Source organism: Rhodamnia argentea, chromosome 9 (assembly GCF_020921035.1).
Source record: "Rhodamnia argentea isolate NSW1041297 chromosome 9, ASM2092103v1, whole genome shotgun sequence".
NCBI classification, from domain to species: domain Eukaryota; kingdom Viridiplantae; phylum Streptophyta; class Magnoliopsida; order Myrtales; family Myrtaceae; genus Rhodamnia; species Rhodamnia argentea.
In genome coordinates, this window is record NC_063158.1 from 10,429,838 (window position 1) to 10,457,697 (window position 27,860).

The 27,860-nt window shown below is 37.8% G+C and overlaps 3 protein-coding genes and 1 pseudogene across 10 annotated transcripts in view; 2 read left to right on the plus strand and 2 right to left on the minus strand.

Annotated features, from left to right (window-relative positions):
- LOC115729304 overlaps window positions 1–925 on the plus strand; it is a 38,741-nt pseudogene extending 37,816 nt beyond the window's left edge.
- LOC125316732 (zinc finger CCCH domain-containing protein 1-like) overlaps window positions 1–13,360 on the minus strand; it is an 82,694-nt gene extending 69,334 nt beyond the window's left edge. The window contains exon 1 of the mRNA XM_048285892.1: window positions 13,255–13,360. The gene's annotated coding sequence lies outside the window, so the exon portion shown is untranslated. The remainder of the gene's footprint in view (window positions 1–13,254) is intronic.
- On the minus strand, window positions 8,820–13,385 carry LOC115728655 (zinc finger CCCH domain-containing protein 1-like). Of its 6 annotated transcripts, XR_007199815.1 has the most exons (6): window positions 13,255–13,385; window positions 11,983–12,124; window positions 11,037–11,866; window positions 10,181–10,277; window positions 8,941–9,004; window positions 8,820–8,858 (listed from the first exon to the last, which is right to left on the minus strand). XR_007199815.1 is itself a non-coding variant. In XM_030658995.2 (5 exons), the coding sequence occupies exons 2-5, from the start codon at window positions 12,059–12,061 to the stop codon at window positions 8,994–8,996; spliced, it is 1,017 nt and encodes a 338-aa protein (XP_030514855.1). In that variant the 5' UTR covers window positions 12,062–12,124; window positions 13,255–13,385; the 3' UTR covers window positions 8,820–8,993. The 6 variants fall into 6 exon arrangements, 5 of the variants coding, with proteins under 5 accessions (XP_030514855.1, XP_030514857.1, XP_048141851.1 ...); XM_030658995.2 differs by having other exon boundaries at window positions 8,820–9,004; XM_030658997.2 differs by having other exon boundaries at window positions 8,820–9,004; window positions 11,983–12,069; window positions 13,255–13,364.
- Window positions 13,386–18,156: 4,771 nt separating this feature from the next.
- Window positions 18,157–27,860, plus strand: part of LOC125316731 (palmitoyl-protein thioesterase 1-like) — a 41,837-nt gene continuing 32,133 nt past the window's right edge. For 2 of the 3 annotated variants that reach the window (XM_048285890.1, XM_048285889.1), the window contains exons 1-11: window positions 18,160–18,473; window positions 22,065–22,149; window positions 22,698–22,749; window positions 22,836–22,856; window positions 22,936–22,989; window positions 24,139–24,189; window positions 25,759–25,821; window positions 26,273–26,341; window positions 26,577–26,615; window positions 26,941–27,063; window positions 27,143–27,235. In XM_048285890.1, the coding sequence (XP_048141847.1) occupies window positions 18,374–18,473; window positions 22,065–22,149; window positions 22,698–22,749; window positions 22,836–22,856; window positions 22,936–22,989; window positions 24,139–24,189; window positions 25,759–25,821; window positions 26,273–26,341; window positions 26,577–26,615; window positions 26,941–27,063; window positions 27,143–27,235 (750 nt within the window). In that variant the 5' untranslated portion in view covers window positions 18,160–18,373. Of the gene's footprint in view, window positions 18,474–22,064; window positions 22,150–22,697; window positions 22,750–22,835; window positions 22,857–22,935; window positions 22,990–24,138; window positions 24,190–25,758; window positions 25,822–26,272; window positions 26,342–26,576; window positions 26,616–26,940; window positions 27,064–27,142; window positions 27,236–27,860 lie in introns of all 3 variants that reach the window. The other variant, XM_048285891.1, reaches the window with a different exon arrangement.

Below are 27,860 nucleotides of genomic sequence, written 5' to 3' on the forward strand. Positions count from 1 at the left end.
GTTCCTCGCCAAGTAAAGAATATAGTGGTTTTCTTCCCGGTTCTTGATTTTTCCGGCAGCAATGGGCCGCTTTTTCGAGTCAAATGGACAAAAATGGGTGATTCTTGCTTCTTGTCAACGTTTGCCGGGTCTTTGCTATGTTGGGTCGATTCTTGATTTGGGGCAGTTTAGGGACGTCCGGAGGAGAGAGCAAGCTGATGCCCACCATTGGAGAGAAGTTGAGGCCAGCGATGGGTGAGAGAAGGGAGAGGAAAAAGAAAAGAAAAGGAAAACAGAAAAATAAAAAAATAAAATTTAAAAGTAAAAGGCGAAAATATCCCTAATTAGGTCTTTCTTTGAAATGAATAAAGCACTTCGGGTCCTCATTTGAAACATGATCATTTCAGACTTTTTTTGAGAAATAAAAGGACTTGAAGCCCTTTTTTGAAATTTTCCCATGCTTTTATTATGAGCAGGTCTTCATGGCAAAGATGTGAAAAGCCTTGTGCTTTTGCTGCTCCTGTCAGTTACGGTGTTGGCGGTCTAGTAAAGTGTGTACATGTTCGTATTGCGGATGTCGTGAAGACGCTTCTTTTACTCGAGGGATGAGCATCATAAATCTTCACGGTCCCTCGACAGCATGCGGTCCTTTGACAATGCGACGGAGGTAAACAACCGTGATGATTCTATGTCCTCAAGGGAGATTTACACCAGCAATTACTGCCGTAAATGTGCATGCATCTCCTCGAATGTAATCTCGGAAGAGAGAAACTTGACCCGAGATGACTCAAGATTTACCTTACAGATTTGCATTTGTTCAGCATTCTTGAATGAGTTCTAATAAATTTGTGTAAAAAGGATTGCTATATATTAGCATTAGGATAGGTGATGTAGTAATATAGTATACGTACCTTGTAATTGGCTTGCAGATGATATTGTATTGAATGTCTATTATTTCAGGAAACTTGTTAAGATATGAACTGTGCATTCACTTCAAGGAAAACACCTTGAAAGGACAAAATCAACTTTGCCATAAATTGAACTATGGAAGGCGAAAAAAAAAAAAAAAAAAAAAGACCCTAAGGCGACAAAATTGGACTTTCGTCGCGTTGAGTCAAACTTAAGGGATAAAATTTGTACTTTGTCGCTAGTGATTCAATCAAAGTTTGGAGAAATTTGGACCTACAGGTTAGACTTACGCCTAAGCAACGAAATTGATTTGTGGTCATTGAAGAGGAAAACAGTATCTCCGTTGCCTTTGGGTATGACCTTCGAAGTCATTGCCTTTGGGTATGACCTACTGTCCTAAACATATTGTATGGCCGTTAATTCAATAATAAAATTTTCAATTTGATCAATGTAATTTGAAACTTTTTTGAAGATTTTCTAATGTAGTCATTTTGGCCAATTTCAACTGGAAATATCTGATATGGTAGTCCGGCCGGCGCCTACGACCCTATATGGTATGTGGTTAGCAATTTGACTTGTTAGATGGGGCTAAAAATGATGCTGTTTTGGAAAAATAGTTAGATTTTCTAGTTCTTCTTTTCTTTTTTTTCCTTCATCTCCCCAAATTACTTGCTAGATCACCGAGGCCTCGATGATGAATTGGCCACCCTCGCTGGTCACAAGCGAGAGCCGCAACCCCCTTGCATGTGGCAAAGAGGATGGCGACACCATCACCTGGATCTTCGATCGGAAATCAAGGAAGTTGAAGGAAAAAACAAAAAGAAAAAAAAAGATCTCAAAACAATGTCGTTTTGAGTGAAGTCTAACATGTTAAATCGCCGGTTGTGCCACATAGGACGACCGATGTCTACGTCAGCATTTTCAACAAAAATTGACGGAATGATCCGTATTGAAAAATCGTCAAAAGGTTTAGAACTATATGGGCCGAATTAAAAAGTTCACTATTGAATTATGAACCATACAATAGGTTCAGAACTTTTTGGACAATTTTGAACGTCAAAAATTAGCATTTGGTTACCTTTGGGTATGACCCAAGGAGAAAAGCTTAGTATTTGGTCCACTCTAATACAACAAACCTAAAAATTTCCAGCTTGTTGGGCCAAGAATAATATGGGCGGGACTTTTCCCGTCCATTAGGCCCAAAAAAATCTTATAACTTATTTTGATGGATTTCATTACTTTCAAATTTCAATGGTCGATTTGTTGTACGTTGGGAGGACTTTTGTTGTACTTAATTACTTGCGATGTTCTATACTCTTAATCTTGTTATTATGTTGTTAACTTTTGATCTATATTTGAAGTGACCAATTTTTTCATCTGGGGCGATGAATTTTTTGTTGCTTTTCACCAATTTATGGTGACAAAACATGAGGTTGCATTTGAGCAAGACAACCTAATTTTGTTGCTTTAGGCAAAGGCGGCAAAGTAAACGGCAAACAAACAGCTCATGACAAAAGTTTTTTGTTGCCTATGCCGAAGGCGATAAAATTTGAACCTAAAGCGACAAAAATCTTAGCCAATTTTTTTTCCCATAATGATTGTGCAATTAAGAAATTTGTAGATGTCTTCGAATTAATGGAATACACGCAATCGTTGCGATTTCTAATTGGAAATAATACATGAGTTTTTTTGTGTGTTTCACACTGTAAAGGGAATAATGTAATATGCGCAATCGATGTGATTGAGTTAAAACTTTAGAGTATGAATTCATTTGGACACATAATTTAATGTTAGATTGAGTAATTTATCTCAAATTCGACAGTTTGACTCTAGAGAGAGACTCTTGGTGATGCATGACCAAAGTGTTGACGTTCCATTTACTATAGGATTAAAACTAAAATAAGATAGTTACTCATAATGTCCGACAAGATTCGAGATAATTAAAGAATATACTAATTAGTGGTAGGCATTGACAGCAAAAAGAAAGTGCTTTACTTGGCATCGTCAGATGCTTGTGGATTTTTTTACTTCAGCTCAATTGTTAATTCGAGGAAGCATTTAACATTTTAAACTCTTTGAACTAGGGAAAGATAATAAGAGAAAGAGCAAATGCCACAAATGATTCATAAATTTTAGTTTAATGTGCAATATGATCTGTGAACTTTCTAGTCATTGAACTTAAGTCTAATGTGCAATGTGGCCCCTGAATTTTTAATATATTCAATGCTATCCATGGTCTTTTGGTACATATTCAATTTACTCCATGAATTATATGAAGATGTTCACTATTGTCCCATATTGTCCATGAACTTGAATTAATGAAAGGACCACACTGGACATATATTGATCATGTACAAAAAACTCAAGGACTATATTGAGAAAATTAAAAGTTCAGGAATGACATTGCACATTAAACTAAAGTTCATGGATCATATTTAACAAATATAAAGTTTAGGGATCACATTACACATTGGGCCAAAATTCATGAACTATTTGTGTCATTATCCCTAAATAATCATACTTTGCAAATATTGAAAAACATTGTTTTTGTACAATTAATATCTCATAATGTACAAAGTCACGCACTTTATTCAAGCCTGTTTGGGGTAAAATTCATCTTTAACTTTCCACCTTCTATAAGTTTCAATTTAGATAATATATTTTTCCTTTAAAATTTTGCAATGAAAGTCACTAGTACATGTTTTTAAAATAGTGGAATTTACGCAATCGATGCGATTGAGAGAGAGAGAGTTCTTAGTTTGACCATGGTATTGAAGTTGCACTTACTACAAGATTATAGTTAAAATGAGATTTTTACAAATTATGTTTGACAAGATTCGCATTCATCAAAGAACATATGTTTTTTTTTTCAATAAATGAGGATTCTCACATGCAATTGACTATTTCTTGAAGTAGTGGGAGTATGCCAATGCTATCGAGTAAATCCCCAAGAAGTGGTCGTTGGAAGTCAAACCCGTGATCTCATCGGTTTAACTGTCTAAGGCCCGGAAAACTCAACTAACTCGTCCAACATCCCATTGGCCAAAAAACATATGTTTTATTCAGAGAGTTGCTATAATAATCATTCTCTGCTATATTATAGAATGATCGAGACGGGTTGACCAGAAATTTCTTTCCCAAGTCCATAGCAATTGGTTGGACTTGTGAAGGAAATCCACAAATATATATTTTATGAAATTTGCTTAAATTCATTTATCCAAAAATGGAATCTAGAATTCCAACAAAAAAAAAAGGAAATCTTAGAATGAAAAAAAGTCCATGATGCACATGGTCTCTAGAGAACAATACAGCATGTTTTCAATGTGAAACAAATATTGATGGGGTATAAAATGCTTACTTTAGGTATACTGATTTGGTGATGCAATTTATATTTAGTTCAAGAAAGAGACGTGTTAATTTCAATTAGGGTTATTTGTCTAGACTTATCCAAGTCAAAGTATCTTATTTACTTTCCTGTCGAATCCAAAATATTATTCGAATTTTAAAAGATTACACAAAAGTTGTATGTGAATATTCATGCCATTATTTACCAGTTAATTCCTAATTAACTGATTGGCCAGAAGGAAAAGTCATTTTCCTTGATTTCTTGCTTTGTGTCCAAAGAGGAAGGATAAGTCACTTTATATCTATTTGGGATAAGTGCACCAGAAGTCCTGAAATTTATTGGGATAGTGCATTTAGTCCTTAATTTTTTTTAAAAGTGCAATCATGTCCTGAAATTTGTCAATTGATGCGATCGAGTTACTCCATTCATTCTGTATAATTTGGCTAATTAAAAATGCTGATATGACTTATTTTATTATTTTTTATAAAACACGTGGCGCTGGTTGGGCACGACATAAAAAAAAATAAAAAAAGAAAGATAAACTAAATTAAATTTTAAAAATATCAGATTACCATAATAAAAAGATAAAATATTAAAAAAAAAACATAAGCCGACAAAAAAAAAAGAAAAGAAGACGAAGTAGCGGGCCCACGGCTGTAGGCTGCCACCGGGGAAAGGGCCCAAGGAGGTGGCCGAGGCCTCTCCGTCCCAGGGAGAAGGCCTGCCCGAATCTGGGGAGAGGCCCGCGCCGTTTGGTCAAGAGTTTGGGTGGTCGCTTGAAGTTCTCCCGAGTTTTGCATCTTTTCTTTGTCGTTTTTCTTCATTTTTTTTTTTTTCATTTTCCCATTTTCTTTGCTATGATTTCTAGGGCAAAAACCTCTCAACGTTAGGTGCAGCTCCAAATCTGCTCCGAACTTTTTTTATCTCAGAAAAAATATCAAACTTTAAGTCCAATCCCAAATATGCCTCGAACTTTTTTTTGTCTCGGAAAAGCCTCCCAAACTTTAGATTAATCCCAAATCTACCTCGAACCTCTTTTTGTCTATATTCTAATCTCAAATCTATCCCGAACTTCTTTTTTGTTTCGGAAAAACCCCAAACTTTAGGTCCGGTCCCAAGTGTGCCTCAAACTTTTTTGTCTCAGAAAAAATCCCAAACTTTAGATTAAGTCTCAAATCTACCTCGAACCTCTATTTGTCTATATTTTAATGTCCCATATATCCCTAACTTTTTTTTATTTCATAAAAACCCCAAACTTTAGGTCCAGTCTCAAATGTGCCTCAAACTTTTTTGCCTTAGAAAAAACCACAAACTTTAGATTCAATCTTAAATCTACCCTAAACTTTTTTTTTTTTTGTCTAAGAGAAAGTCACCAATTTTTATTCTGATCTCAAATCTACCCCCCATTAGCCCTCTATTCAAAATCACTGCTGGTCATGCCTAATTTTCATATCCTAAAATGATTTTTTTGGAGAATTTCGATCATTTTTATTGGGGTGAATTAGTTATCCAGGTGAAAATGCCACGTTGGTTCGTACCTATCACGCCCATTAATTTGTTGATGTGAATTTTTTTATTGACGTGGAAAGGCCATGTCAATTTGGCACTGGACCATAGGTAAATTTGAGAATATATTGAAAATTTATGATTTTTTTAGACAAAAGCAAAATTCGAGGCAAATTTGGGACTGTACCTAAAGTTTAGGGATTTTTTCCGAGATAAAAAAAAAAGTTTGGGGCAGATTTGGGACTGGACCTAAAATTTGGGATTTTTTCTGAGACAAAAAAATTGCCGTAAATTTGGGATTAGACTTAAATTTTGAAATTGTTTAAGGAATGAGGCAGTTTTTCTTGTTGTCGCCCCTCTCTAAGTAAAGGTAAAGTCTCTCGTTCAGGTAGAATGGTTGGAAATGGAAAGAAGCGGAAAAGAGTCAAAGGCGGTTGCTGGCATTTGTGTCAAAAAATGATAGGGTGTGTTTCAGGGGCGAGCATTCTCTTGCTCGAAGAGCGAACTTGGTGGCTTTTGGAGGTGGTCTTCCATTTGGGCTCCATCGGCGGCCTCCTCCTCTAAATATATAAGCTCACGTACGTATTACGTGATACCATTGTTGTATTATCATCGCTTCGTGTTTAGCTAATTAATTATCTCACGTGTTTTGTTAATTAATTATCTGACGTAGCTCGAGTTTGGCACCGCTCGTTGGCGACTCTCACAATACAAAAACAGTCATGTCGCCACTCTGTATGAGCCTATTCTGATAATGTTTGACTGAAACAGATATGTTTGTAGAGATACAGGGAATTGCAAAAGCATGAAGAGATCACTGTAAAAGCCTAACTTCCACAAAAACCAGTTCTTTCTGATCCTTTTCGGAACCCGCCCTCAACTAACTAAGCATGAAATGGCAAATAATAAGAATGGACTCCATTCTCTTCCATTTGTCAGATGTTAATTAAGGAGGAAATCATCGAAACTAGGAAGAAAGTGGAGAAGTGAATCGGAGAGTTTTGTTTTTTGACACCTAAATTTTTCACCCAAAAGTCTCTTGTGCATCTCACGAAAATTAGAGATTGAACATGGAAATTTCATCTATCGGGACTCCTTAGTCCTACATATCTCATTCTTTATTACATTTTTCTGCATTTGAGAATTTAAGTACCCTTTTTAATAAGATGGTGAATTTTCGTGAACCCGCTCCAAATTTTCTTTGTGCTCAAAGGAAAATGATCGAATCCTCTTGCCAGCCACTTGCCCAAAATTTCTTGCTCCTTCGCTCGGCGTGTGAGAGGTACCCCCCACAAAACCCGTTCCAAGTTCGAGGTCCTGTATTTCTTAATCTTCGCCAGTACGCTTACTATCCAGAAAGTCACGCAAATTTTCGCTAGGGACACTTATACCCGTTAGGCATTTTCCCATCCGGCCGAGACATGCTTAAATCATATTTCCGTGCCCAACTTGAAAGAGTGATATTGCTCTTTCAAGTTAAAGCAAAGCCCCATCTGACTCTACTTTTTCGGATGAAGGTGAGGGCCACTAATTCTCCTTGAGAGGACTTGCTACGTAAGAAAATATCGATGCAAGGACAATGATCAAGTCGCTACCTTGGTTAGCATTCTCCTTGCTGGAGGGATCAATAGAAAACTATGCGTTGTCTGCTTGACGAATTTCGTTTAATAGTGAGATTGTTTGGTCGCGTAACGCCTTTGATGGACAGCTTGCTTTGTTTGCACAAGATTGACGTCAAGGACGGATGATCTTAGCCTGCGGCAAGCTTAATTCAAGCATGGATGCCCACGGGAAAGATGATTTCCAGAAACAATGAAGAATGGCTTGAGGAGTAACAAGATCCTGCTCCAGCTCAATGTAAACTGACCTGTTTTGGACACATATTGTGGTATACATAAAACGGTGCAAGTTGAAGCTACCGTGACATCTTATGCATGTAAATACTCTGAAGAGGGGCACTTGAGCCTGCTATTTTGCACGTGGAAGGGAAGCACAGTTAACATAATAATTTTCACTACATCCCTTACCATCACAACAATAACAAGCTCACTGGCTTTTTGTGCATGTGTTTCAAGTGGGTAAAACGTGAAAGAGTACCAACTTCGAAGCTGCTCGTTCTGATCAGACTGGCATGATTTAAGGAGTAATATAAAGGCGACATCATCCGAGACAGAGAGCAAGGAATAAAAAAAAAAAATTCAAGCCCTGCAACTGATTTTACATTCATATAATTCCGACCAAGCGGAACTAAACTGGAAAAAAAGGGTAGCCTAACCCTAAAGGAAGGAACTATTGACTCAAGTCTCCTTATCTTCCCGGTACGAATGTTATTGAAAGCAAGGATGAAACCAATCTATTCCGGGCTACGGACTTTGAATGATGGGACAATTAGAGCAAGGCCATTCAGTCTGAAAAGAGATCATTCAGAAAAGTCCATCCAAGCTCCAAAACGACCACATTTTCAACCTGAAAAGATCCATGAAGACCATATTGAAGCATTCCATCTCTCAAGTCTCAACTCATCGACAGATGGCTAAGCTGTGGAAAGTGAAGAGCAATGGTTTCTATTTCCACGGTCTCATTCTCATCATCAAACATTACATCCCAAAGTCATAGCCTCCTCAACTTTGCTGATTTTGAAATCAGCTGAAAGAACTTTGAGGATGTAATTGAGAAGTCCCTAACATCCACTATCTCAAGATTATTGACAGTGTCACCAATATCAAGATGTAAACGCTTACGTCGTCAGTAACAAAATGCTTCAAAGTCCCCTTTCCAATGAGTTCGAAAAGCTCAAGAGCAAATTTTTTGGTGCAAACATTCAATACTATCTGCTTCCAAAATGAATTTGTCCAAACTTGTCGCCTCAATGTAAAAGCACCTCAACATAACACTACTGACCCCAACTGTGACTTGTGCATCTGACATTGAAGTCCCCTTTACTCATATCTATGTTGAAATTCTGCCACCCTGTCCATGCTGATGCCATTTCTAGCAGGGGCATTAGTCAGTCAACTACTCTGAGGAACCGAGACCGAGAAGCTAGGTTGTCTCAGGTCGCCTCCTAGTTCCTTTTTTATGAGCCGTTCAAATTTCTTCTCTAGTGGAGAAATACTTCCTGAGAGGAGTAATGCAATAGCAAAGTTCAGGTGTCGTCCTCACGCCAATATTTCACAATATTTCATAAAAAGGGAAATTGCCAGTGCAGCCCTGGACCTTTTCACTACATTTGCCACTTTCATCGACAACTCCGTCATTTTCCACCTGCATTGGAAGACACATAATTTCAACATAGATACGAGTAAATATACAGTATCATCACTACAGAAACATGAACAAAACTCCCTCTTAACACTGTAATAAACAATTGAAAGAGCAGTTGCCCCACCCCCCCAAAAAAAAGGAAGAGTTTAGCATCAGTTCTGGCCAAAGAAAAGAGTATCGCCAAATTAACAGATCTGTGCTTCAGATGTAATGCTGTTATCACCATCACTTAAGAGAATTGAACAAGAAGATAGTTGACCCACATTGAACAAAAAATTAGGTAGACATAACAAGTAAAAGGTAGCCCACTGAGAGCTGGACATCAATGTCCAAACTCCACAATGGCAATCAGAGAAAATAATTGTCCTTAAAAACTTGTCGCCGACCCAACCATCAGTTAAGTTGTGATAAATTCCGACCATAATTGTTGGAATTTCGCATTCCTAAGCTTCCTAAACTAGTTAGTAACACTGTATGGTGCACAGGTTAACTTAAGTGGGTGAGTTTACGTGACTGAAATTTATGATATCAATATCTCCTATAATCTTCAATGCAAATTCATGAAATAAAAATGTTTACATAACAGATTTCAGTAAATGACATGGTTTCATTTTTCATCGATTTTTCTTTTCTTGAATTTTTCTCTAAGTTCATCTTTCTTTATTACCTCCTAGAAGATGTGACCAATCAAGAAGAAAGGGAAAATTTGCAAGAATTACTAAACCTCACTGAATGTTAAGAGCCAATTTTACAAATCTATTAAAGTATATACATATGAAAACACAGGTCATAACAATTAATGGAGTTCTCTCATTAGTGATGTGTGGACATCACTAATGATGAGACTCAACTTTTATAGATGTTCCATGACATGAGACTCCGGAAGAAACTAATAGAGTATGACCAAAACTATTTCAGCATGAAATATATTTAGTGACCTGTAGGATAAATGGCTACTAAGATAATAGAAATTGAAAAAGATTCTGGTATTATTGGTCTCATAGTGCCATAGTTTTGCACATGTGGAGGGTCATGACTACTAAATAAGCAATAACATTACTGTCTCCAACTACAATATAACCTCTAGGGTTTCTCGTAAGCTAGTTTTACTGCAGAAAAGTGTCTGAAGGTTCAGGTAGATGCACCGAATTGAGCAAGCAATGAAGCATTATTTACCTTCTGCAGCCATTTTCTTCCGTATCTCATGCGCAGCATTAAAGATACCCAAGGTGGGCTTGTTGCAGACGAAACACTTCTTGTTCCTCGCGTGATGCTGAAAATAGGAATGGAAAAGTTGAATCATTAACAGTGGAGCCAATCTTCGAGCTATCCAACTCAGGACTAAACTCATGCAGCAACCACAACCACCCCTAGATTCAAGTACCGTGACCATGACATTTTGAAGGGAACTACAAATTAGAACTCCGTGACTCTTACAGAAGATATGGAAAAAACACATAAGCAGCTACTCACATGCCAGCCAAAACTCACTGTCCTAGCAAGCAACCATATACAGATGGCCCATATCTGAGCTACCAAAGGATTTACCCTTCATGTATTCATCATTCCAAGTACCACTTCAGAGAATATATAAGAATCATAGAAGGAAAAAACAGAAATGACCAACACACGAAGGATTTTAGAAAAACACAGCATAATCACAGGCTGCCACATCACCGAGAACAACTAACTCCCTCCGCCACCCTTCAAAACCCAATAATTTAGAGTCGCATTTGCTTAAAGACAAAATCATAGTGATACGACCTGACACTTCTGTGAATGATCTCACACCTACATAACTTATAGCATGCGATCAGATCCAAGTAAATGCTACAACTATGGCACAATAAGAAAAATGAAGAGAAAAAGAAAGAAAGGAAGGAAGAGAAAAGAAAATAAAGGAACCAAGCATACACCTCACATATTGGAGACGACTAGTGTACCTTTTCCATCCCTAGCAGCACAGCATAAGGCTGGTATATTCAAGATAAAATGGAAATAACTGAAAAAAGGACTGGATGCAGATATCTACCTTTAGTGCACAATGCTCACAGAAGTAGTGCTTGCATTTTGTGACGACTGGATCAACAAATCGCTCTCTGCAAATGAAACATGCAAAGGGCAATTCATCATCTTCTTCAACCTCTGTTTGGTCAACATCCTCTTCATCTCCATCATCCCCTCCCAACGCTAAATTTCTCTTCCTTGCCTTCTCGGCCTCTTCCCACTCCTTCTCCAACTGCCACCCAGGTTTGTAATCTCCTCTGTCGTGCATAAATTTACATGCGTCTCCATACCCACAATAACCAGTTTCTTTGTAGTCCTTGCATATGTCAGGCTGATAATCAAACCTTGCTGAGACTCTAATATGAGCTGAAGCTCGCAGGGGCCCATGCGCCCCTCCAGCTTTCTCACTGGATATTGTTTGCTCCCTCCGAAACCCCGCCTTGTAATCAGTGTAGCCATGGATCCCTTTATACAGCTTCTCATCACCAGCGCCCTTACTTTTCCCACTCATCTCATTAGTTGCTTGCTTAAGAACTCTCTCTCGAATAGCTCGAGCATCTTTTGAGAACTCAGTCTCAGTTTCAAGAGTTGCTGTTGCTCTGCTATCATGTTCAACTTGAATTTCTTTTGAAGATTCAAATTGAAATATAGTTTTATCAGAATCAACCTTTGATTCTGCAGACATAGAGCTCTTGAAGGATCCAGTTGAAAAATACAGCTTATTGTCTGTCCTTTGAGGTTTTCTCTGATTACGTAACACTGAACTCTCTGTCTTGGAATCTTCATCATTATCTTCTTCAACCATCCGCTTCCTGATATTCTTATTTTTTGACGGTCTCCTGAAAAAGCTACACACTGACAATGGAAGAAATGCTGAATCAGTATACTTACATTCTTAAGAGGGAACCTACAAACAGCATGACTAGAAGCTGCTGGAAAGATAGGAGTTTGTATGGTACATCAGGAATTACCCTGTTCAGATGTTTGCTTTTCACTTGTCTCCTCCAGATTTCCTGTTTCAGCCTGCTTAGCCTCACCAGAATCCACCATAATGAAGCCTCGCCTCCCAATGAAAAACAGGCTCGCCAATCACGTGCTCCAAAAGCAAAGACACTACACATGCAATTGTATCATAAGGTAATTGACATCCAGAATTTCCAAATGATTCGAACACTAAGCAAAGACTATGCTTGTTGCTAATATCAATCGAAAAATACATAAATGCAACCATGTCTAACTAAAATCCTTGCTGAACAGCTAAATGTATCCCCACTTAATGCTTCAGCTTTATTTATATACAGTCTATACCATACATGAGGCCTCATTCATATACTCATATACAAAGAAGTATCAATCATAATAATGAAGCCTTGCCTCCCAATGAAAAACAGCTCGCTGCTCACGTGCTCCAAAAAGAAAAGACACTATACATGCAATTGTATCAAAAGGTAATTGACATCCAGAACTTCCAAATGATTCAAACACCAAGCAAAGACTATCTTTGTTGCTAATATCAATCGAAAAGTACATAAATGCAACCATGTCTAATCAAAATCCTTGCTGAACAGCTAAATCTATCTCCACTTAATGCTTCGGCTTTATTTATAGACAGTCTTTACCATCCATGAGGCCTCAACGAAACATATATCTTTCACACAATATCTAAACTGAACTAAAAATCTGGTAAAGAACATGTATCCAAAAAAAAAAAGTATAAAAAACGGGCAGCATAGTATGTAAAATATTACTAATTTAGCCAAAAAATGTTTAAAAGAAAAAAAAAATCCAGCAAAGTAGCCCAGCTAGAGAACTCAAAAGTCATGCTGATATCTCAGACCCAATCCAACATCAAAATGGAACCCTAAACAATACATTCCACTCGAGCCAAGTCGTATCCAGTTCGCCACAAATCGAAGCTAATCATGCTACTGAAGAAGAACCAACCTAATTCGGGGGGCGAGTGGCCCTAATCGGTTGGAAAATGAGTCACATTACACAATGATGTTCGAATATTATACTATTCTCCAAGAAGGAACAAGACCTTGTGAGATTTATCTAGAAATCCCAGCTGAAAAAGGAAGAAGAAGAGCAGTATACGTCCCACAGAATCCGAAAACATCGAACCAAACAATCGTCGCCCTAAACATCTAAAACAGCACTCGTCTGAGACTGATAGTGTAAAGTGCAGAGAGAAAAGAAGCTTATTTCCTCGTATCAAAACCAAGCGCGAAACGTGAACGTACCTCCTATAAACTCTCGACGACGATCCTCCTCAGATAGTTTTGCGCTTAAGGTTCTTGTTCTTCTCCACGATCTTCGCTGTGTCCGCCAAGACGTTTCTCTCAAAAACCACTGCTACACGGAATCAATCCCTGCGACGAATGGATCAGAGCGCACAATTAGAACATGAATTTCGTTCATCCAGCTCAGGAATTTGAAATTATAAACGACATGAGCGTGAAGAACTCTGAATCAGAAGCGGCATACTTACCTTGCCGTTGGTCACCGACTCGGCGAAGCCGTTGAAGAACCCTAAAGTCGTAAGCGCTCTGCTCACGAGAGAAACAGAGAGAGCGCGCGAAGACGTCGACTTCCTCGGAAATCCGCTAAGCGCTAATTTTTCCGCTGTTTTCACGAGAGATAGGAGAGTCCTAATCCTAATTCTGCCCCAATTGAAAACGACGTCGTTTCCTTGTCGTGATTGGGTTTGCTTTCTCCCCCAAAACAACTTCGAGCGCGATCCTTCCGCGTCAATTCAACGGACGTGGGTCGGGTCGGGTCGGGTCACAACCCACGGGTGGGGACGAATTAAAAGTCGGTGCATTTTTAATTTTTCACCAGATAAAGAAGAAATTTGAGGTCGAAATTAGATCCGGCTTAAGTTGGGGTTTTTAAAAGAATCAGTCCAGAGTGTTTCTCACGATCTACTATCCACTACTACTGGTTAATGTCTCGTTATCTAAATAGCATTATATGTGAATTAATTATTCCTTTTTTCGTTTAGAAATATTAATTTCAACCATAACTTGAAGGGAAGATATAGTTTAAGAATGCATAGGAGATTTTTTTGTCTATCTATCATTCGAGTAAGGGGGAGTCATGGAGGTATGTAGTTTATTTCTATTAAATGAGTGGATATAGATGTTCATTTTTTCAGTAAGGTGTTTATTTGTTTGATTTTACTTTTATGTTATCTTGAAATATATGTCATGCAACCAGTGAAAAATTCACATATATGAGTTCTTGAAAAACCTTATTTTAGATTAAAGTCCAATGCTTTCTCGTGTCGTAAGTTCATAGACATCATGCATGTAAACAAATTTGAAAGAGCCTAATACAAGGATATATTAAGTATGCATATTCCATGTATTAAGTATGCATATTCCATGTATCATGTGTTATGCATATGAACGAATACCTTATACTATCCTTAATTGCCCAACTTAAATAATTTTTTGGCGACGTGATTAAATTTGAAGATGAATTAATCATCGAGTATTTTTTATCGAGATGGCTAACATTTTCACAATGTACCCACTTCATTAAATTCGAGATAGATTATGTACTCTTACATAGCGTTGGAGATCAAGAAATGTACGAATAAATAGAACATCGAATTATAAGAGCCAAAATATATGATTTGTAAGTAAGTAAATTTAAGTTTGTTGATTTATGTGAGATTTTTTTTTTTTTTTGGGTCGAAGATTGATGGGATATTTATTTATTTATTTATTTATTGTCACAAATTGATGCTAGATGAAGTTGTGGTTTTTGTGGTGTATTGTGATGCAACACCATGTGACGACTTGTTATAAACTAGGTAGCACTGACATGGACACGCTACACGCCGACACTTCATTTTTAAAAAATACATATTTTCCGACACACATGTTTGGGACACATATACTAAATATGTATTTTTATATACATGATAAAGTATAGACTCATACTCAGACCATCACAACAGCAAATGTTTATATCACTAATAGGTACTGATTCACCAACAATTTTCATAGAAATCTCAATTAGACTAGACCCCCTTTACCTCGCCCAGCGAGTTTTCAATAGCCGCAGTCGTCAACTCCAGTTATTTCCTTCTTGTATCTTCTGCTCTACAACTCGAGTTCTCTGATGACTAAGGACAGATAATAAAAAAAAAAAAAATTGGAAAAGAGTAAATCAGAAAGTCGGAAGCGCAAGAAGCGAGCGGCAGCCTAACGTAAGATCGAACTCTAAGTACCAAACAATATCCCAAACAAGCAATTGCTCCATCTTTTGTGTGATCAATATACATGAAAGAGAAGTTTGAAAGAACAAGCAGTACTAATCAGTAATCACACCAGAATCGCTAATTGACTATATATTTTAATTTTGGTGTTGAAGAAGCTTTATGCAAAGTTGACTCGGCATCACCAGAACGCATCAGAAAGAAAAGAGGCTCGACTGTTCAAATCGCCAAAATCGAGCATTTTCCAACAGAAGATTTACAGGGTATAGAATTTGTATTTCTGTTCCAACTGCACGTCAGAGTCTTTTGATGAATTCGATCTTGCATCAACATTTATTACCGGCACGTAGCAAGTCCACAGAAAAGCCGTGAAGAGAGAGAGAGAGAGAGAGAGAGAGCTCAGGCATAAGAGTCTAAAACGGGGATGAAATCAAGCAGCAGCTTTCAGAAGAAGAGAGACGAGGGAGACGATTCAAGAGCTTTGGGGAAGGGAGGATCGGGCGTCCCAAGACTCAGGAGGTGAGAGCTAGGGCAGATTAGGTGTTACCGTGTTGGGATTTGGTGGACTGACACTTTTGCCCCTTAAAACTTCAAAATTTGCAGAAGCTTTTCCGGGCGTGGCGGTGTGTCACACCGGAGCCGGACACGCGAGTCAAGTGCCTGTCCGGCTCGTTCGACACGCGGTCAATGTGTTTCCGGATGTGTCCGACACGGTTTGTGATTTCTAAGGCTTCGTTTGTTTTGCGAAAAATAACTTTTCAAAAAATATTTTTCGTATTTTTCGATAATTGGGAGGTGGAAAATTAGCTAGTCCCGGAAAATATTTTCTCCCTATGGAAAAAATTCCTTTAAAAGTGAGGAAAATGTTTTCCTCTTTTGAGAGAGAGAAAAACATTTTCCATACTTTTCGTTCCTCCTCTCTTTCAACTAGTTTTTCTTTTTAATTTTTTTTTCTTTTTGCTTTCTTTTCATTTTTTATCTATTTTTTCAATTTTTTCGGATAAAATTTATTTTTAATTACTTTTTAAATATTTTTCCCTTTTTCGCCTTTTTTATTTTTTATTTTTATTTTTTTAAGTATCCCCTCTTCTCCTTCGACCGATTGCCAACCACGGCCGCAGCCGATGGTCGGCCAGGTGTCCCCGGCCTCGCCTGATTTGGTGAGGCCGGGTGAACTCACACCGGCCTTGGTCGAGGCCAAGTCGGCCGTCGCCGGCCTCGCGCAAGGCCAAGAGAGCCGTCACGGGCCCCGATTGAGGCTAGGCCTCACCAAATCTAGCAAAACTTGATAATCTTATCGTGAGTGAGTAAACTTAAACGCCAATAAGTTTTAGACAAAAAAATGGTAATAAGTTAGTATTGGTAGCCGATTTAATAGGTAATAAGTCCCTAATATTTTAAGAATAAATACAGAATAACCCTAAACGTATACACAACAAATTTACCTAAATCAATTTCTGTATCAACAAAAATCTCAAATTGGTATACTTGTGAAAAATTTACCCTCAATTAGTTCCCGTTAAGTTTTATTATCAAATTATTGAATTAGATGACACGTGCAATTGACGGGTGCACCATTTGTCACATATGTACATTTGGTAAATTTTTCATATGTGTACTAGTTTGAGGATTTTTGGTCGTCAAAAAATTAATTTAGAGTAAATATATCATCTGTATATTAATTTAAGGTTTTCATGATATTAATCTTATTTTAAACGATGGGTGGTCAGAACTGAATCCCCTTTGATCCCACGGTTCCCATGGTAGAGATTCTGCACTAGACCGGTCCCGTGTCTTGGTGCGCTGGAGCATAGAATTAGAGAAAGTGTTGAGCAATTAATAATAAGAAATATTTAACTAGCTTCTAACTTTTCTTAGTCAGTGTCGTTAACAACTGTCCATCATTGTTTGCATGAAGTTAAGCGCATTTAAAAAGGGCATTTTTTATTCCAATCAATATTTCAAGTGCTGTTCGATTTTTAAAAGCAATTAAGCACTATTTTGCAAATTTATATGTCAATATTGATGTTGTATTAAAGTTTAGTGTTGTGCATCAAAATAAGTCAAAATACGTGTACCACAAGTCCACAATATATAAATGGGTTAATACTAGAACAAATTCCGAACTGATCTTTTTTTGAATTACACCCATTATCTAAAATTTTGGATGGAACAAATTCATTGACACAAACAGTTCATGAGAGAATATTGAGTTATTTGGGCCTTCGAGGATTTACTCGTGCCATATTTATCTCAAACTAATTTTTGTATTGTGAAAAATTTTAAAGCGATAGATTCATGCCATATTTACCTCAAATTAATTTTCACGCTACAAAAATCCAAAATTGGTGCAATTTTTCCAAATATACACCAAACTACTGGTTACAAAATATTAGGGATTCTAACAAGCTCTTAGGGAAAATTTAGCATTTTTCCAATATAAGATTTTAGTGATTGAGATTTCATGGGACACAAAAATTAGTTTGAGGTAAATATGACAATGGTGCACCAATTTAAAATTTATCGTAACATGAATATTAGTTCAAGGTAAACATGGCACGATGTACAAGTTTGAAATTTTTGACTATGCAAAAATCAATTTAGACTTTTTTTTTTTTTTGGTCATAAATTTAGACTTAATATGGTACGAATATACCAATTTGAGATTTCTCGTGGCATTAGCCCTATATAAATGAACACTTAAAGCAAGGATATCATTATTCTTCGGGTTCCCGAGTGATTGAAGAACAATTCATTTTCTGTGACATGAATTTTTGGTTCTTAACGCAGTAACCAATTGCCATGATCTTGTCGTTGGTGCCATGATCTTTTTGGGCAAAAGGAAGAAAGGTCATCATGGTTTTCTTCCATTTTTGGCTTTATCTCCATCCGGACGCAACGGCCCGAGCACGAGTCTGAGGATCTTGTCAGCAGTTGGAAAGGTAGTTGGCGCTTCCGTTTCGATTCCACACCTATCGATCCACTCTCCCTCTCTCATTTACGCAGACGCTGCCGACAATATCAAAGAACGTTAGTTTCTTGAAAATTTCCGATGCTTGTCAACGATCACTCGTTACCCAAGTAGAGCCTCTCCATTCTTCGTCTCCTTCTTTCCTTCCGTCTTCCTCTCTTCAATGGCGTCGTACCCACTGATCACCATCCTCGGCGCTGTCTACTTACTGGCTTTCACTCTGGCACCGGTGACGCAGTCCATCCCTTTCGTGGTCTTCCACGGTGAATTCTCTCACTTTCTCCTTTGAACGTGTTCCTTAGTGCCCGTTTGCGTTTTGGTTCTTCTTGGTTCTGAAATCGTTCTGTTCTGTCGTTGGGTGAGTGGGGGTCTTTGCCATGCCTACCTTGTGTTCGCTGATTTATTTGCTTCAGTGCTACTTGGAGTCAAGTATGAGTTGTTGGTGGTATCACGTGCTATAGGATTTGGACTCTGCTTTCTTTCTCGATTTGGTCCTCAACTAAGTTGTTTTGTTTTTCACGTTTGGTTTACTTCTTGGAAGGCGCTGTTGGTGTCGATTGGGAATTTGAGCTTGGTGGTACACAGCATGCTGTTCATGTTCTTTCTGATACGTGTTTTCACCACTTGGTTATAAAATTCTGTGACTATGAAGGGGGAAAAATGTAGTCCCAGGACAAATTGTGCTTCCATACGCTGGCAATGAGTCATTTTGGGGCTTAATCTAATTATGCTTTCGGAGATTTAAAATGCCCCTTCATCATTGTCATTTCCTTACTCTACCTAGTTTTTACATAGTAGTTCTTTCTCTATCCTCACTGTTTGTACTGATATAGTTAGTGCCTTTTTCATTAGAAGAACAGGAATGTAGCCTTGAAGTTGTGACTGTCTTGCTCTTCCGAGAAATTTTGTGCAGTGTGAGGTTGTCATGAATCCATTTGCATCCAACTTCCCTCTTTCTGAAAAAAAATGCGATTGTGATTTGTTAAGTCACATGCTATAAATAAATTTTTGGCCCATTCCCTTACATCGTAAGGAAAATGTAGAGTAGTGCTTAGAACCCCGGGAATAAGATGGTGAAAGTTAAAAGAGGAAAAACAAATAGATTTCAAGGAAAAAATGCTTCGGGAAGGACCGTGGCAACTAGAGGGCGAAGTCAATATGATGTGGAACGAGGTGTCTAATTGCATCCCGAGAGTGGCAAGAGGGGTGTTAGGGGAAAGTAGAGGGAACAGACATCAAACAAAGGAAACTTGGTGGTGGAATGAAGAGGTGCAGGAGGCAATTAAATAGAAGAAGGAGCGATTCAAATGTTTGCATAAATGTCCTAATGAAGAGAATTTGCAAAAGTTCAGATTGGCGAGAAAAAATGCCAAGAAAGCTGTGCGAGAGGCCGGAGGCATGGTTTTCTCCGATATGTACAAAAAACTTGGGAGCAAAGAGGGAGGAAAAGGTATCTATAGGATTGTAAAGATAAGGGATAAGAAAAGTAAAGGCTTGACACGGGTTAGATGCATTAAGGATGAAAGTAAAAAACTCTTAGTAAGAGATGCAGAAGTTAAGGAAAGGTGGATGAGCTATTTTAATAAGCTTTTTAATGGAGAGAGCGATAGAAGTGAGGTGGATATGGAGGACGCTTCTGATGATCTAAACATAAGGTTTGTGCATAAAATTAGAGCATATGGTGTCCCTATTGAAGTGTGGAGATGCTTAGGGGACGTGGCAATAAGTTGGTTGTCTAACCTCTTTAATAAGATTCTCCAAACTAATAAGATGCCCGATGAATGGAGGAAGAGTATGCTTGTGCCTATCTACAAGAACAAGGGGGATATCCATAATTGCTCCAACTATAGAGGCATTAAGCTTATGAGCCATACAATGAAGTTGTGGGAGAGAGTTATTGAGCATCGTTTAAGAATAGGGACCAAGGTCTACGTAACTCAATTTGGATTTATGCCTGAAAGATTTACCACGTAGGCTATCTTCTTGATACGACAATTGATAGAGAGATATCGAGAAAAGAAGAATGACCTACATGTGGTGTTTATTGATCTCAAGAAGGCGTATGATAGGGTTCCAAGAAAAGTTCTGTGGTGAGTTCTTGAGAAGAAAAAAGTACCTTCAAAGTATGTATAGGCAATCAAGGATATGTGTGATGGTGTTGCTACCTGTGTGAAGGCTTGTAATGGCACATCAAGTTATTTTCCAATCACAGTAGGCTTACATCAAGCTTCTGCTTTGAGTCCTTATCTCTTTGCCCTAGTTATAGATGAACTAACAAAAGATATCCAAGATGAGGTGCCGTGGTGTATGCTATTTGCAGATGATATTTGTGCTTATTGATGAGACCAGGACTAGGATTGGCATTAAATTAGAATTATGGAGAAGCACGTTGGAGTCTAAAGGATTTACGTTAAGTCAAAGTAAGACTGAATACATGAAGTGTGAGTTCGACATGGCAAGAGGAGGAGATCAAGAATCCCCGAATATGCTCGGACGGGAGGTACCCAAGAAAAATGCTTTTAGATATCCGGGATCAATATTGCAAAAAAGGGGGAGAGATTGATGAGGATGTAAGCCATAGAATCAGAGTAGGTTGGATGAAATGGCGTAGTGCATCAGAGTTTTTGTGTGATCGCAAAATCCCTCTTAGGCTAAAAAGGAAAATTTTATAGAACAACAATAAAGCCCGTAATGCTATGCAAAACTAAATGTTGGACGATACGGTGGTGACATGAGCATAAAATGGGAGTAGCATAAATGAGGATGTTAAGGTGGATATGTGGTCATACAAGAATGGATGAGACAAGAAATGAAGATATTCGACGAAAAGTTGGTGTAGTAATCTTGGTGGCGGAAAAGATGAGAGAACATAGATTGAGATAGTTTGGGCATATTCTTCGAAGATCCCTAGATGCTCCGGTAAAAACAGAAGTTTGTTACCAAGAGCATGACATGAAGAAAGGAAGAGGTCGGTCGAAACTTACCTAGGGGAAAGTAGTAAAACAAGATTTAATGAAGTGAGAAATAGATTGGCGTATGATTTGTCTTAGGATGAAGTGGAGGAAAGCTATTAGCATTATGGAGGGGCAGAATTTCTATATTCCGGACTGTCCTTTTAGTCCTTTTCCCCTATATATATTTATATATTTTAATTTTTATATAATTATTTCTTTTCCCTCAATCTGTCTTGCTTTTATTTTATTTATTTTTGGGTTCATCAACCGCCGACCCCGACTAGTTTGGGATAAAGGTGATGCTGATGTTGATGTTCTTTACATCGTAGACTTTTGGGAGGGACAATTTGTCTAACATGGTATCAGGGCTTCGAATCCCGACACTCCCTCTCAATTTTCTTTAGCTTGTTAAAACCTGTTATTATGCTCATTTTCATGTATCGCCAGTCATTTTGTAAATGTGGTTCCGTCCACAGCCTGTCTTGCAGGTGTAAGGACCAATGTTTACTCGAGGGGGAGTTTTTAGTCATTTGCTACAGATATATGTTTAGCCCATTTCGTTACAGCTTAGACTTTTACAATTAACGGATTGTCTAACATGATTAAAGACAACTACTTAAATTGCATGCTAAGGATGCACACCAGGGATTGAGGGACACTGAAAATCATTCTTGACCTCGTCCATTTCTTGGATGAACAATTCTCCAGAAATGTGTGCCGTACATGTTGCTCTGCTAAGACGTGTCTTAGGCTCCATTGTCATAGGAGCGAGATGTTTGAGAGTTTGTGGAAAATGAGCGCCGGTGGTCCACACTGCACTGTTGTACATGTTGATCTTGGTAGTTACCTCAGTTGACATTTCCTTTAAACAAAATGATGTTCATGAGTTGTTTGCATCAGGTATTAGCGACAAGTGCAGCTCCAAAGGAGTCACACACTTCACAGAGCTCTTAAGCAACTGGTCCGGTTCTGAAGGCCACTGCATGTATGGTTGCTTTCTTTGAATCTACATTTTCAAGATTCAGCTTCACATAGATATTTTTCATATTACCTTTTGAAACACTGTTTTGTCTGAATCAATTGTTAATTGGATGCTTTGCCAAGGAAACTGCTTGCTTGAGGCTCCAACAGTTAATCGATGCATATTCTTTTTCCTTATTTTCCTATGCTTTGGGAAGTTTCAAACATATTACCTTTAGAATGATGTTCATATACTCGCTCTGAAGACGATTCTTCTGATGTTCTGAATTTGTACCTCTATGGAGCATTAGCTACATTTATATCTGTTCGTGGAATTGGCAATTAGGTCCTATCTGAACCACCGCGACAACATTTGTGTATGTAGTACTGATTTCTTTGTTAACGGCAAAACTGCATTCGTCAGTGGGTTATTTTGTTTAACTAAACCTTTTCTTTTGCATCTTGGTCTAGACTTTTCTCCCACATTGGTGCCATGGTTAACCTTTTTAAATTTCATTGCAAAATGGACTTATTTTTGTCCATTTACTCTTTCCACTATCTCTTACTTTGTAGTGAAATAGGAGACGGTGCATGGGACTCCTGGACTATGTCAATCCTAGAGCAGGTAAGTTGTCATATGGCTATTGTTGTTTTCCATAATGATTTGTATCTGACAATCCTTGACAATCTGTTATGTTCCTTGCCTTTCAGACTGCCATTGCTTGTGAGAAGGTGTGGACAGTTTCTGGTGAGATATATTGTCTTCTGGTACCGAAAATTCACTTTTACTGGAAAAATTTCGATACCACAGGTGAAGAACATGAGCAAACTTAGCGATGGCTACAATTTAGTCGGGCTTTCTCAGGTAATGACATTGAATGTCAATCTTAACCAAATTTTAAGTCCCTAACTTTGCATTCCCTCATGTAGATGGAGCCATTCTGCAGATTCTGTGTTATAGTCATAGACAAGTGGGGAATTTGTTAGATCTACCAAAACCGTAATTCAATTGGACTCGAAATTGAGCATATTGAGAAGTTTGTGATTCTTTTTTTGATGCGAGAGAAAATCTGCTGCTGTCAGTTGAGTGAGTGAGCTATTTACATTGACAGCATCAAAGAACTAGAGCCCGGTCAATTCCCAGGAAACATGACTAGGTTAGCATCTCTGAGATGTAAGCTTGCTGGAAAGAGAACTAGAATGATGGTTTCTTACTAAAATCTCTATCACCACTGGGGCTATGGGTTATATCCGGAATCAGAATATACAATTAGTATGCGAAAAAGTCTTTTATATGAAGCGAAGTCTCTCTTCGTATTGGTCTTTGGACAGTATGTTTTGGCTATATAATTTGTTAATCAGTCAATCTCTTCTGATTTATGAGTTTTGATTGGATTAATAATTAAGTGAATCGGTTTGTTAAGTGAGTAACTAACGTTTTTGAAGTACTTGGTCTAAGAAATGTAAAAATTATCTGACTTGAACTGTTAGCACAGGACTTAATTCTTCATCATCCGTAATTTCAATGAGTTTACAACATGTTAGGAAAGAGAGGATGTTGATAATTACGTCTTATAAACTCCAATTTTAGTTAAAACAAAATCTATAATTGAGATATTGGGGTAGTGAAGGAGTTCAAGGTGGTTTCCTTGTGGGAAACTTCATGTTTCTCTAAAGTGTCAAATGCTTTTAAAATTTTTACATTGACGTTATAGTAGCCATTATTTAGTGATAAACATGTGGTTTAGATGCTGCAATCTTCTACTCTTTATGTCTAGTCTATGCCTTTCTATGTTGTAATCCAGTAATTCTTAGGCAACATAACCAACGTACTGTATCGATGTAGTTTATTGACAGCACAGTTAGCTTAATAAGTGACGGATGGATAATAGACCATGCTGTAATCTGTGAATTCTTGTTGATGTCTTTGTTCTGTTGCCGTATACCTAGTTTCTCATATTCATGGTTAGAGTTATATGTCTACCCTCATTGCAACTTACCTGCCGTCTCACAGGGCGCCATGATTGGTCGAGGCGTTGTTGAATTTTGTGATGGAGCACCTCCGGTGAGATAAAGTTCTACACAGAGTGAATTAAACAGTTTCATGTCATGTGTTCTTTCTTTTCGATATTGAGTTGAAAACATGTGAATCATTTTATATTGTTCATAGATTTTTTCCCCGGTTTTCCTTTCACGAGTCTTATATATTCTACTACTGCCCAACTTTTGAGATAATGCATAGAATCTCTTTCTCTTCTAATGTTTTCTTAGAGATGTCGAAATATAAAACTTTGAGAGAGTCACATTTTTAAACAGTGAAACGAGATTCCATGTTGCAGAATGACCCTTTGTCAAGCTGTGCCACTATGGTGTAAATTTCTGCAAATTTTACTTTGATCCTAGAAGTAATACTTGAGTGCAGTCATTGGCCTTTTAAAATCAACCTCTTTCTAGTACGTTGAGCTGTGCTAGTAATACTGTGGGGCTAGATTAAGAACGTTTTATGTTGGCATAACTCATCTGAAGCTGCTTCATCTGTCTTCATACACTGAAGTTTCTCTTGCTACTATATCCTGTATGTCTTCCCTCTTCCCTCTCAGAACAGTATATAAAGTGAAGAGGAACAAATATCTTGACGAATGTTTAGGCAGGAATAATTGACTGGAATGATTTCCATGCTGTAAAAAGATTAATTACCTAATATATTTCAGAAGAAAAATGGGTCCACATGGGAATGTCAGCTTTTAAGGACGACGCAGAAATTGCAGATCACAAGCCTTTTGATGTTTACTTTATGGTTGTGCATTTCAACGGGTCTTTAGCACATTTCTGCGCTAATTCCATGTCCCACCGACCAGTGAGATGTTTGGATAACTTTGGATGGAACTTGGTCCTTATGACATTTTTCCTTCGCCACTAGTCAGACTTCTCAATGATTTGTAGCAAATATTTCCCTAAACTGCAGACATGGGGCAACGTGATGTCACAAATTAAATCAGGTGCAGACTCTGCTAAGTTCTTTCTTGCTACACTACCTAATATAAGGGATAATTTGCTAACCTACCTTCTTGACGCTGTGGTCCTTTTTGATATTATTGGCAGGGGAACAAAGTTTCCTACTGCTTAACCAGCAAAAAAGACATTTTCTTATATGCTCTCACCTGGATTGAAATTTGCGATACATTTGATGGAAGTGCAGATGGTAAAAGAGGAAAAGTGTTGTCATAGTATGGTTCCATATCATGTCACGTATAATTTATAATGGAAAGTAAAATGTTAGTTGACCTGCGGCAAAGAAAACTTGGTCTCTTCTTTTTTGCATATTCAGGAAAAAAGGAAAAGAAAGACAGGAATAAAGAAAAGAGTGAAGTTATGTGTGCTTTCCACTTGTGTATTTTTTGGATAAGTGGACGATAGAGGAGGCTTGTTTCCGTGGTTCTGTTTCTTTACTTTGACCCCAGTACCTCTCTGAAAATTTTCAACTTGCTCTGTTATTCAATTACCAAGTAGCGAGTCATTCTCTTAAATTCTTTGATCCTCATCATTCCAATCATTACGAAGCAAAATTCCTTCTCCAGAGTGCCTTTCTTAACTGTTCTAACAACGCAAGCTTGTTTCTCTGTTCGTGGAGCAGGTGAAGAACTTCATATCACTGGCAGGTGTCCATGCTGGAATTGCGTCTATACCGTTTTGTGGAGTAAGTTGTCCATTCCTTTTTTGTTTGGTCCACTCTTTTAACCTATTATTAGCAGCGAAAAGGAAGCTCGTTCTGTTGCGATCTTGTAAGCGAGAAAGTTAAGTATCCTGACGCAGGATGCGAAAGACTTCTTGGTAAGTTGATATAGTCGATGAAGAGATAATCTGTTTGACTATTTGAGAGTAGTTCTTTCCGGTAGAATTGTACATGACAAGGGCAATAAAAAATTATTTTTTCAAGTCTTTCCTATTATTTGCAAATATGACTAATCTCCCAGTTTAGGATGGAGAACGTTTCTCTTAGGGTAAGGTTGACATGCGTTTCTGGCATGTTTTTAGATTGATTTGGCATTAGGATAGGTCATTCTCTAGCTTTCTCTTGGTTGAGGTCTCAAGGGGGTTGAACTTTGCTTATATAAATGCAGTTTGTTTTTTTTTTCCTTCTTTTACAGTCTGGTGTCTTCTGCGTTCTTGTGGACTATTTGATCGAGCTACTAGGGGTCTACTCTGCCTATGTCCAGGTTTTGCTTTGTCTTCCTAGTCATATTTTGTTTTGCATTACCTTTTTGTTATATTGACACCTAAGAATAATGTTGCTCAGTCTTATCCAGACTACTTTTTCCGCACCATCAACAACTAGCTTCTTTATACATCCACTATAGAAATATTGCGCCAAACTAATTGTTTCTCTTCTTTCACATGTTACTGTTTAACCGCATCTTCTTGATTTGTGTGGGAACCCTAATACAATCACAGGAGCACTTGGCACCCGCCGGTTACGTGAAGATTCCGACTGTGAGTACGATTCTGTGTTAAGAGAGCAATTATTTAGATGGGATGATTTTTCGTGTATATCTTCTTGAGGGTCCTAATTTTGCTCATCTCACTGTATTATCTACTGAAATGTTTTTCATAACCATGCCTAACTAGGTACGGTCCATAGTACTTTTTGTATAAGATAGGAGCTATGCATATGTTCATGATTTCCTTTTTTTAGCTTATGTGTTTGATTTGCTAGCCATTTTTCTCGATGCGAAACCTCATTTCACTTGCTATTGTGTTACAAAGTCTGAATGTTCTTTCAATTAAGCATGGTGTGAATTGCTTTTCGTTTCTGCAGGACCTTGCTAAATATCTAAAAGGTTGTAAGTTTCTCCCAAACTTAAACAATGAGCACGTGGATCACAGAAACTCAACCTACAAGGAAAGATTTGCTAGCTTGCAGAACCTGGTCCTTATAATGGTGAGTTTTGTACAGTGTTTTTGATTTTGGACTTGTCGTTTAGAGCTTTATGATGCTAACACACTTTATTTCCCTCTAGTTTGAGCAAGACACCGTGTTAGAACCAAAGGAAACATCCTGGTTCGGATACTATCCAGATGGAACTTTTGATACTATTTTGCCTGCACAGGAGGTAATTCTTTTGTTGATTGGACACGGCATTATCATTTGATAGTTTGTCATTGAATAATGATTTGTTGGCTTTTGCCATCATCAAGAAACCAAATCTTTATGACAAATGAATTTAAAGTTTCAAAGCACCTTAGCAGTAGTACCTTGAAATGCAGTTATCAGTGTCATTAACATTAACCAGCAATGCTCTCGGAACAGAACCTAGGGGAATAGTGATGGTCACTGAAAATCAGTGGTAAATTATTTGTGCTACGGTAGAATGTCCTTGTTGTTTAGAAAGCATGCATTTTGAAAGGATCCTCCTGGTGTTGAGCTATTTTTCTGCAGGATGTCGATGAAATTATTTGAGCTATTTTGGAATTTACAGAATTTCTGGAAGTAACTGTGTTTTCTTTTGGGTTGATATTAAGAAAATCTCAAACTGGTACATTTGTGATAAATTTTTTTCAAATTAATTTTTTCACCACCAAAAGCCCCAAACCGGTATACTTGTGACAAATTTACTCTCTGTTAGCTTTTGTTAAATTTTACCGTTAAATTGTTGAGTTAGGTAACATGTGATGGTTGATGAGTGTACCGGTTTGAGATTTTTATCCCCCGTTTGTCACAATTGTATCGGTTTAGGA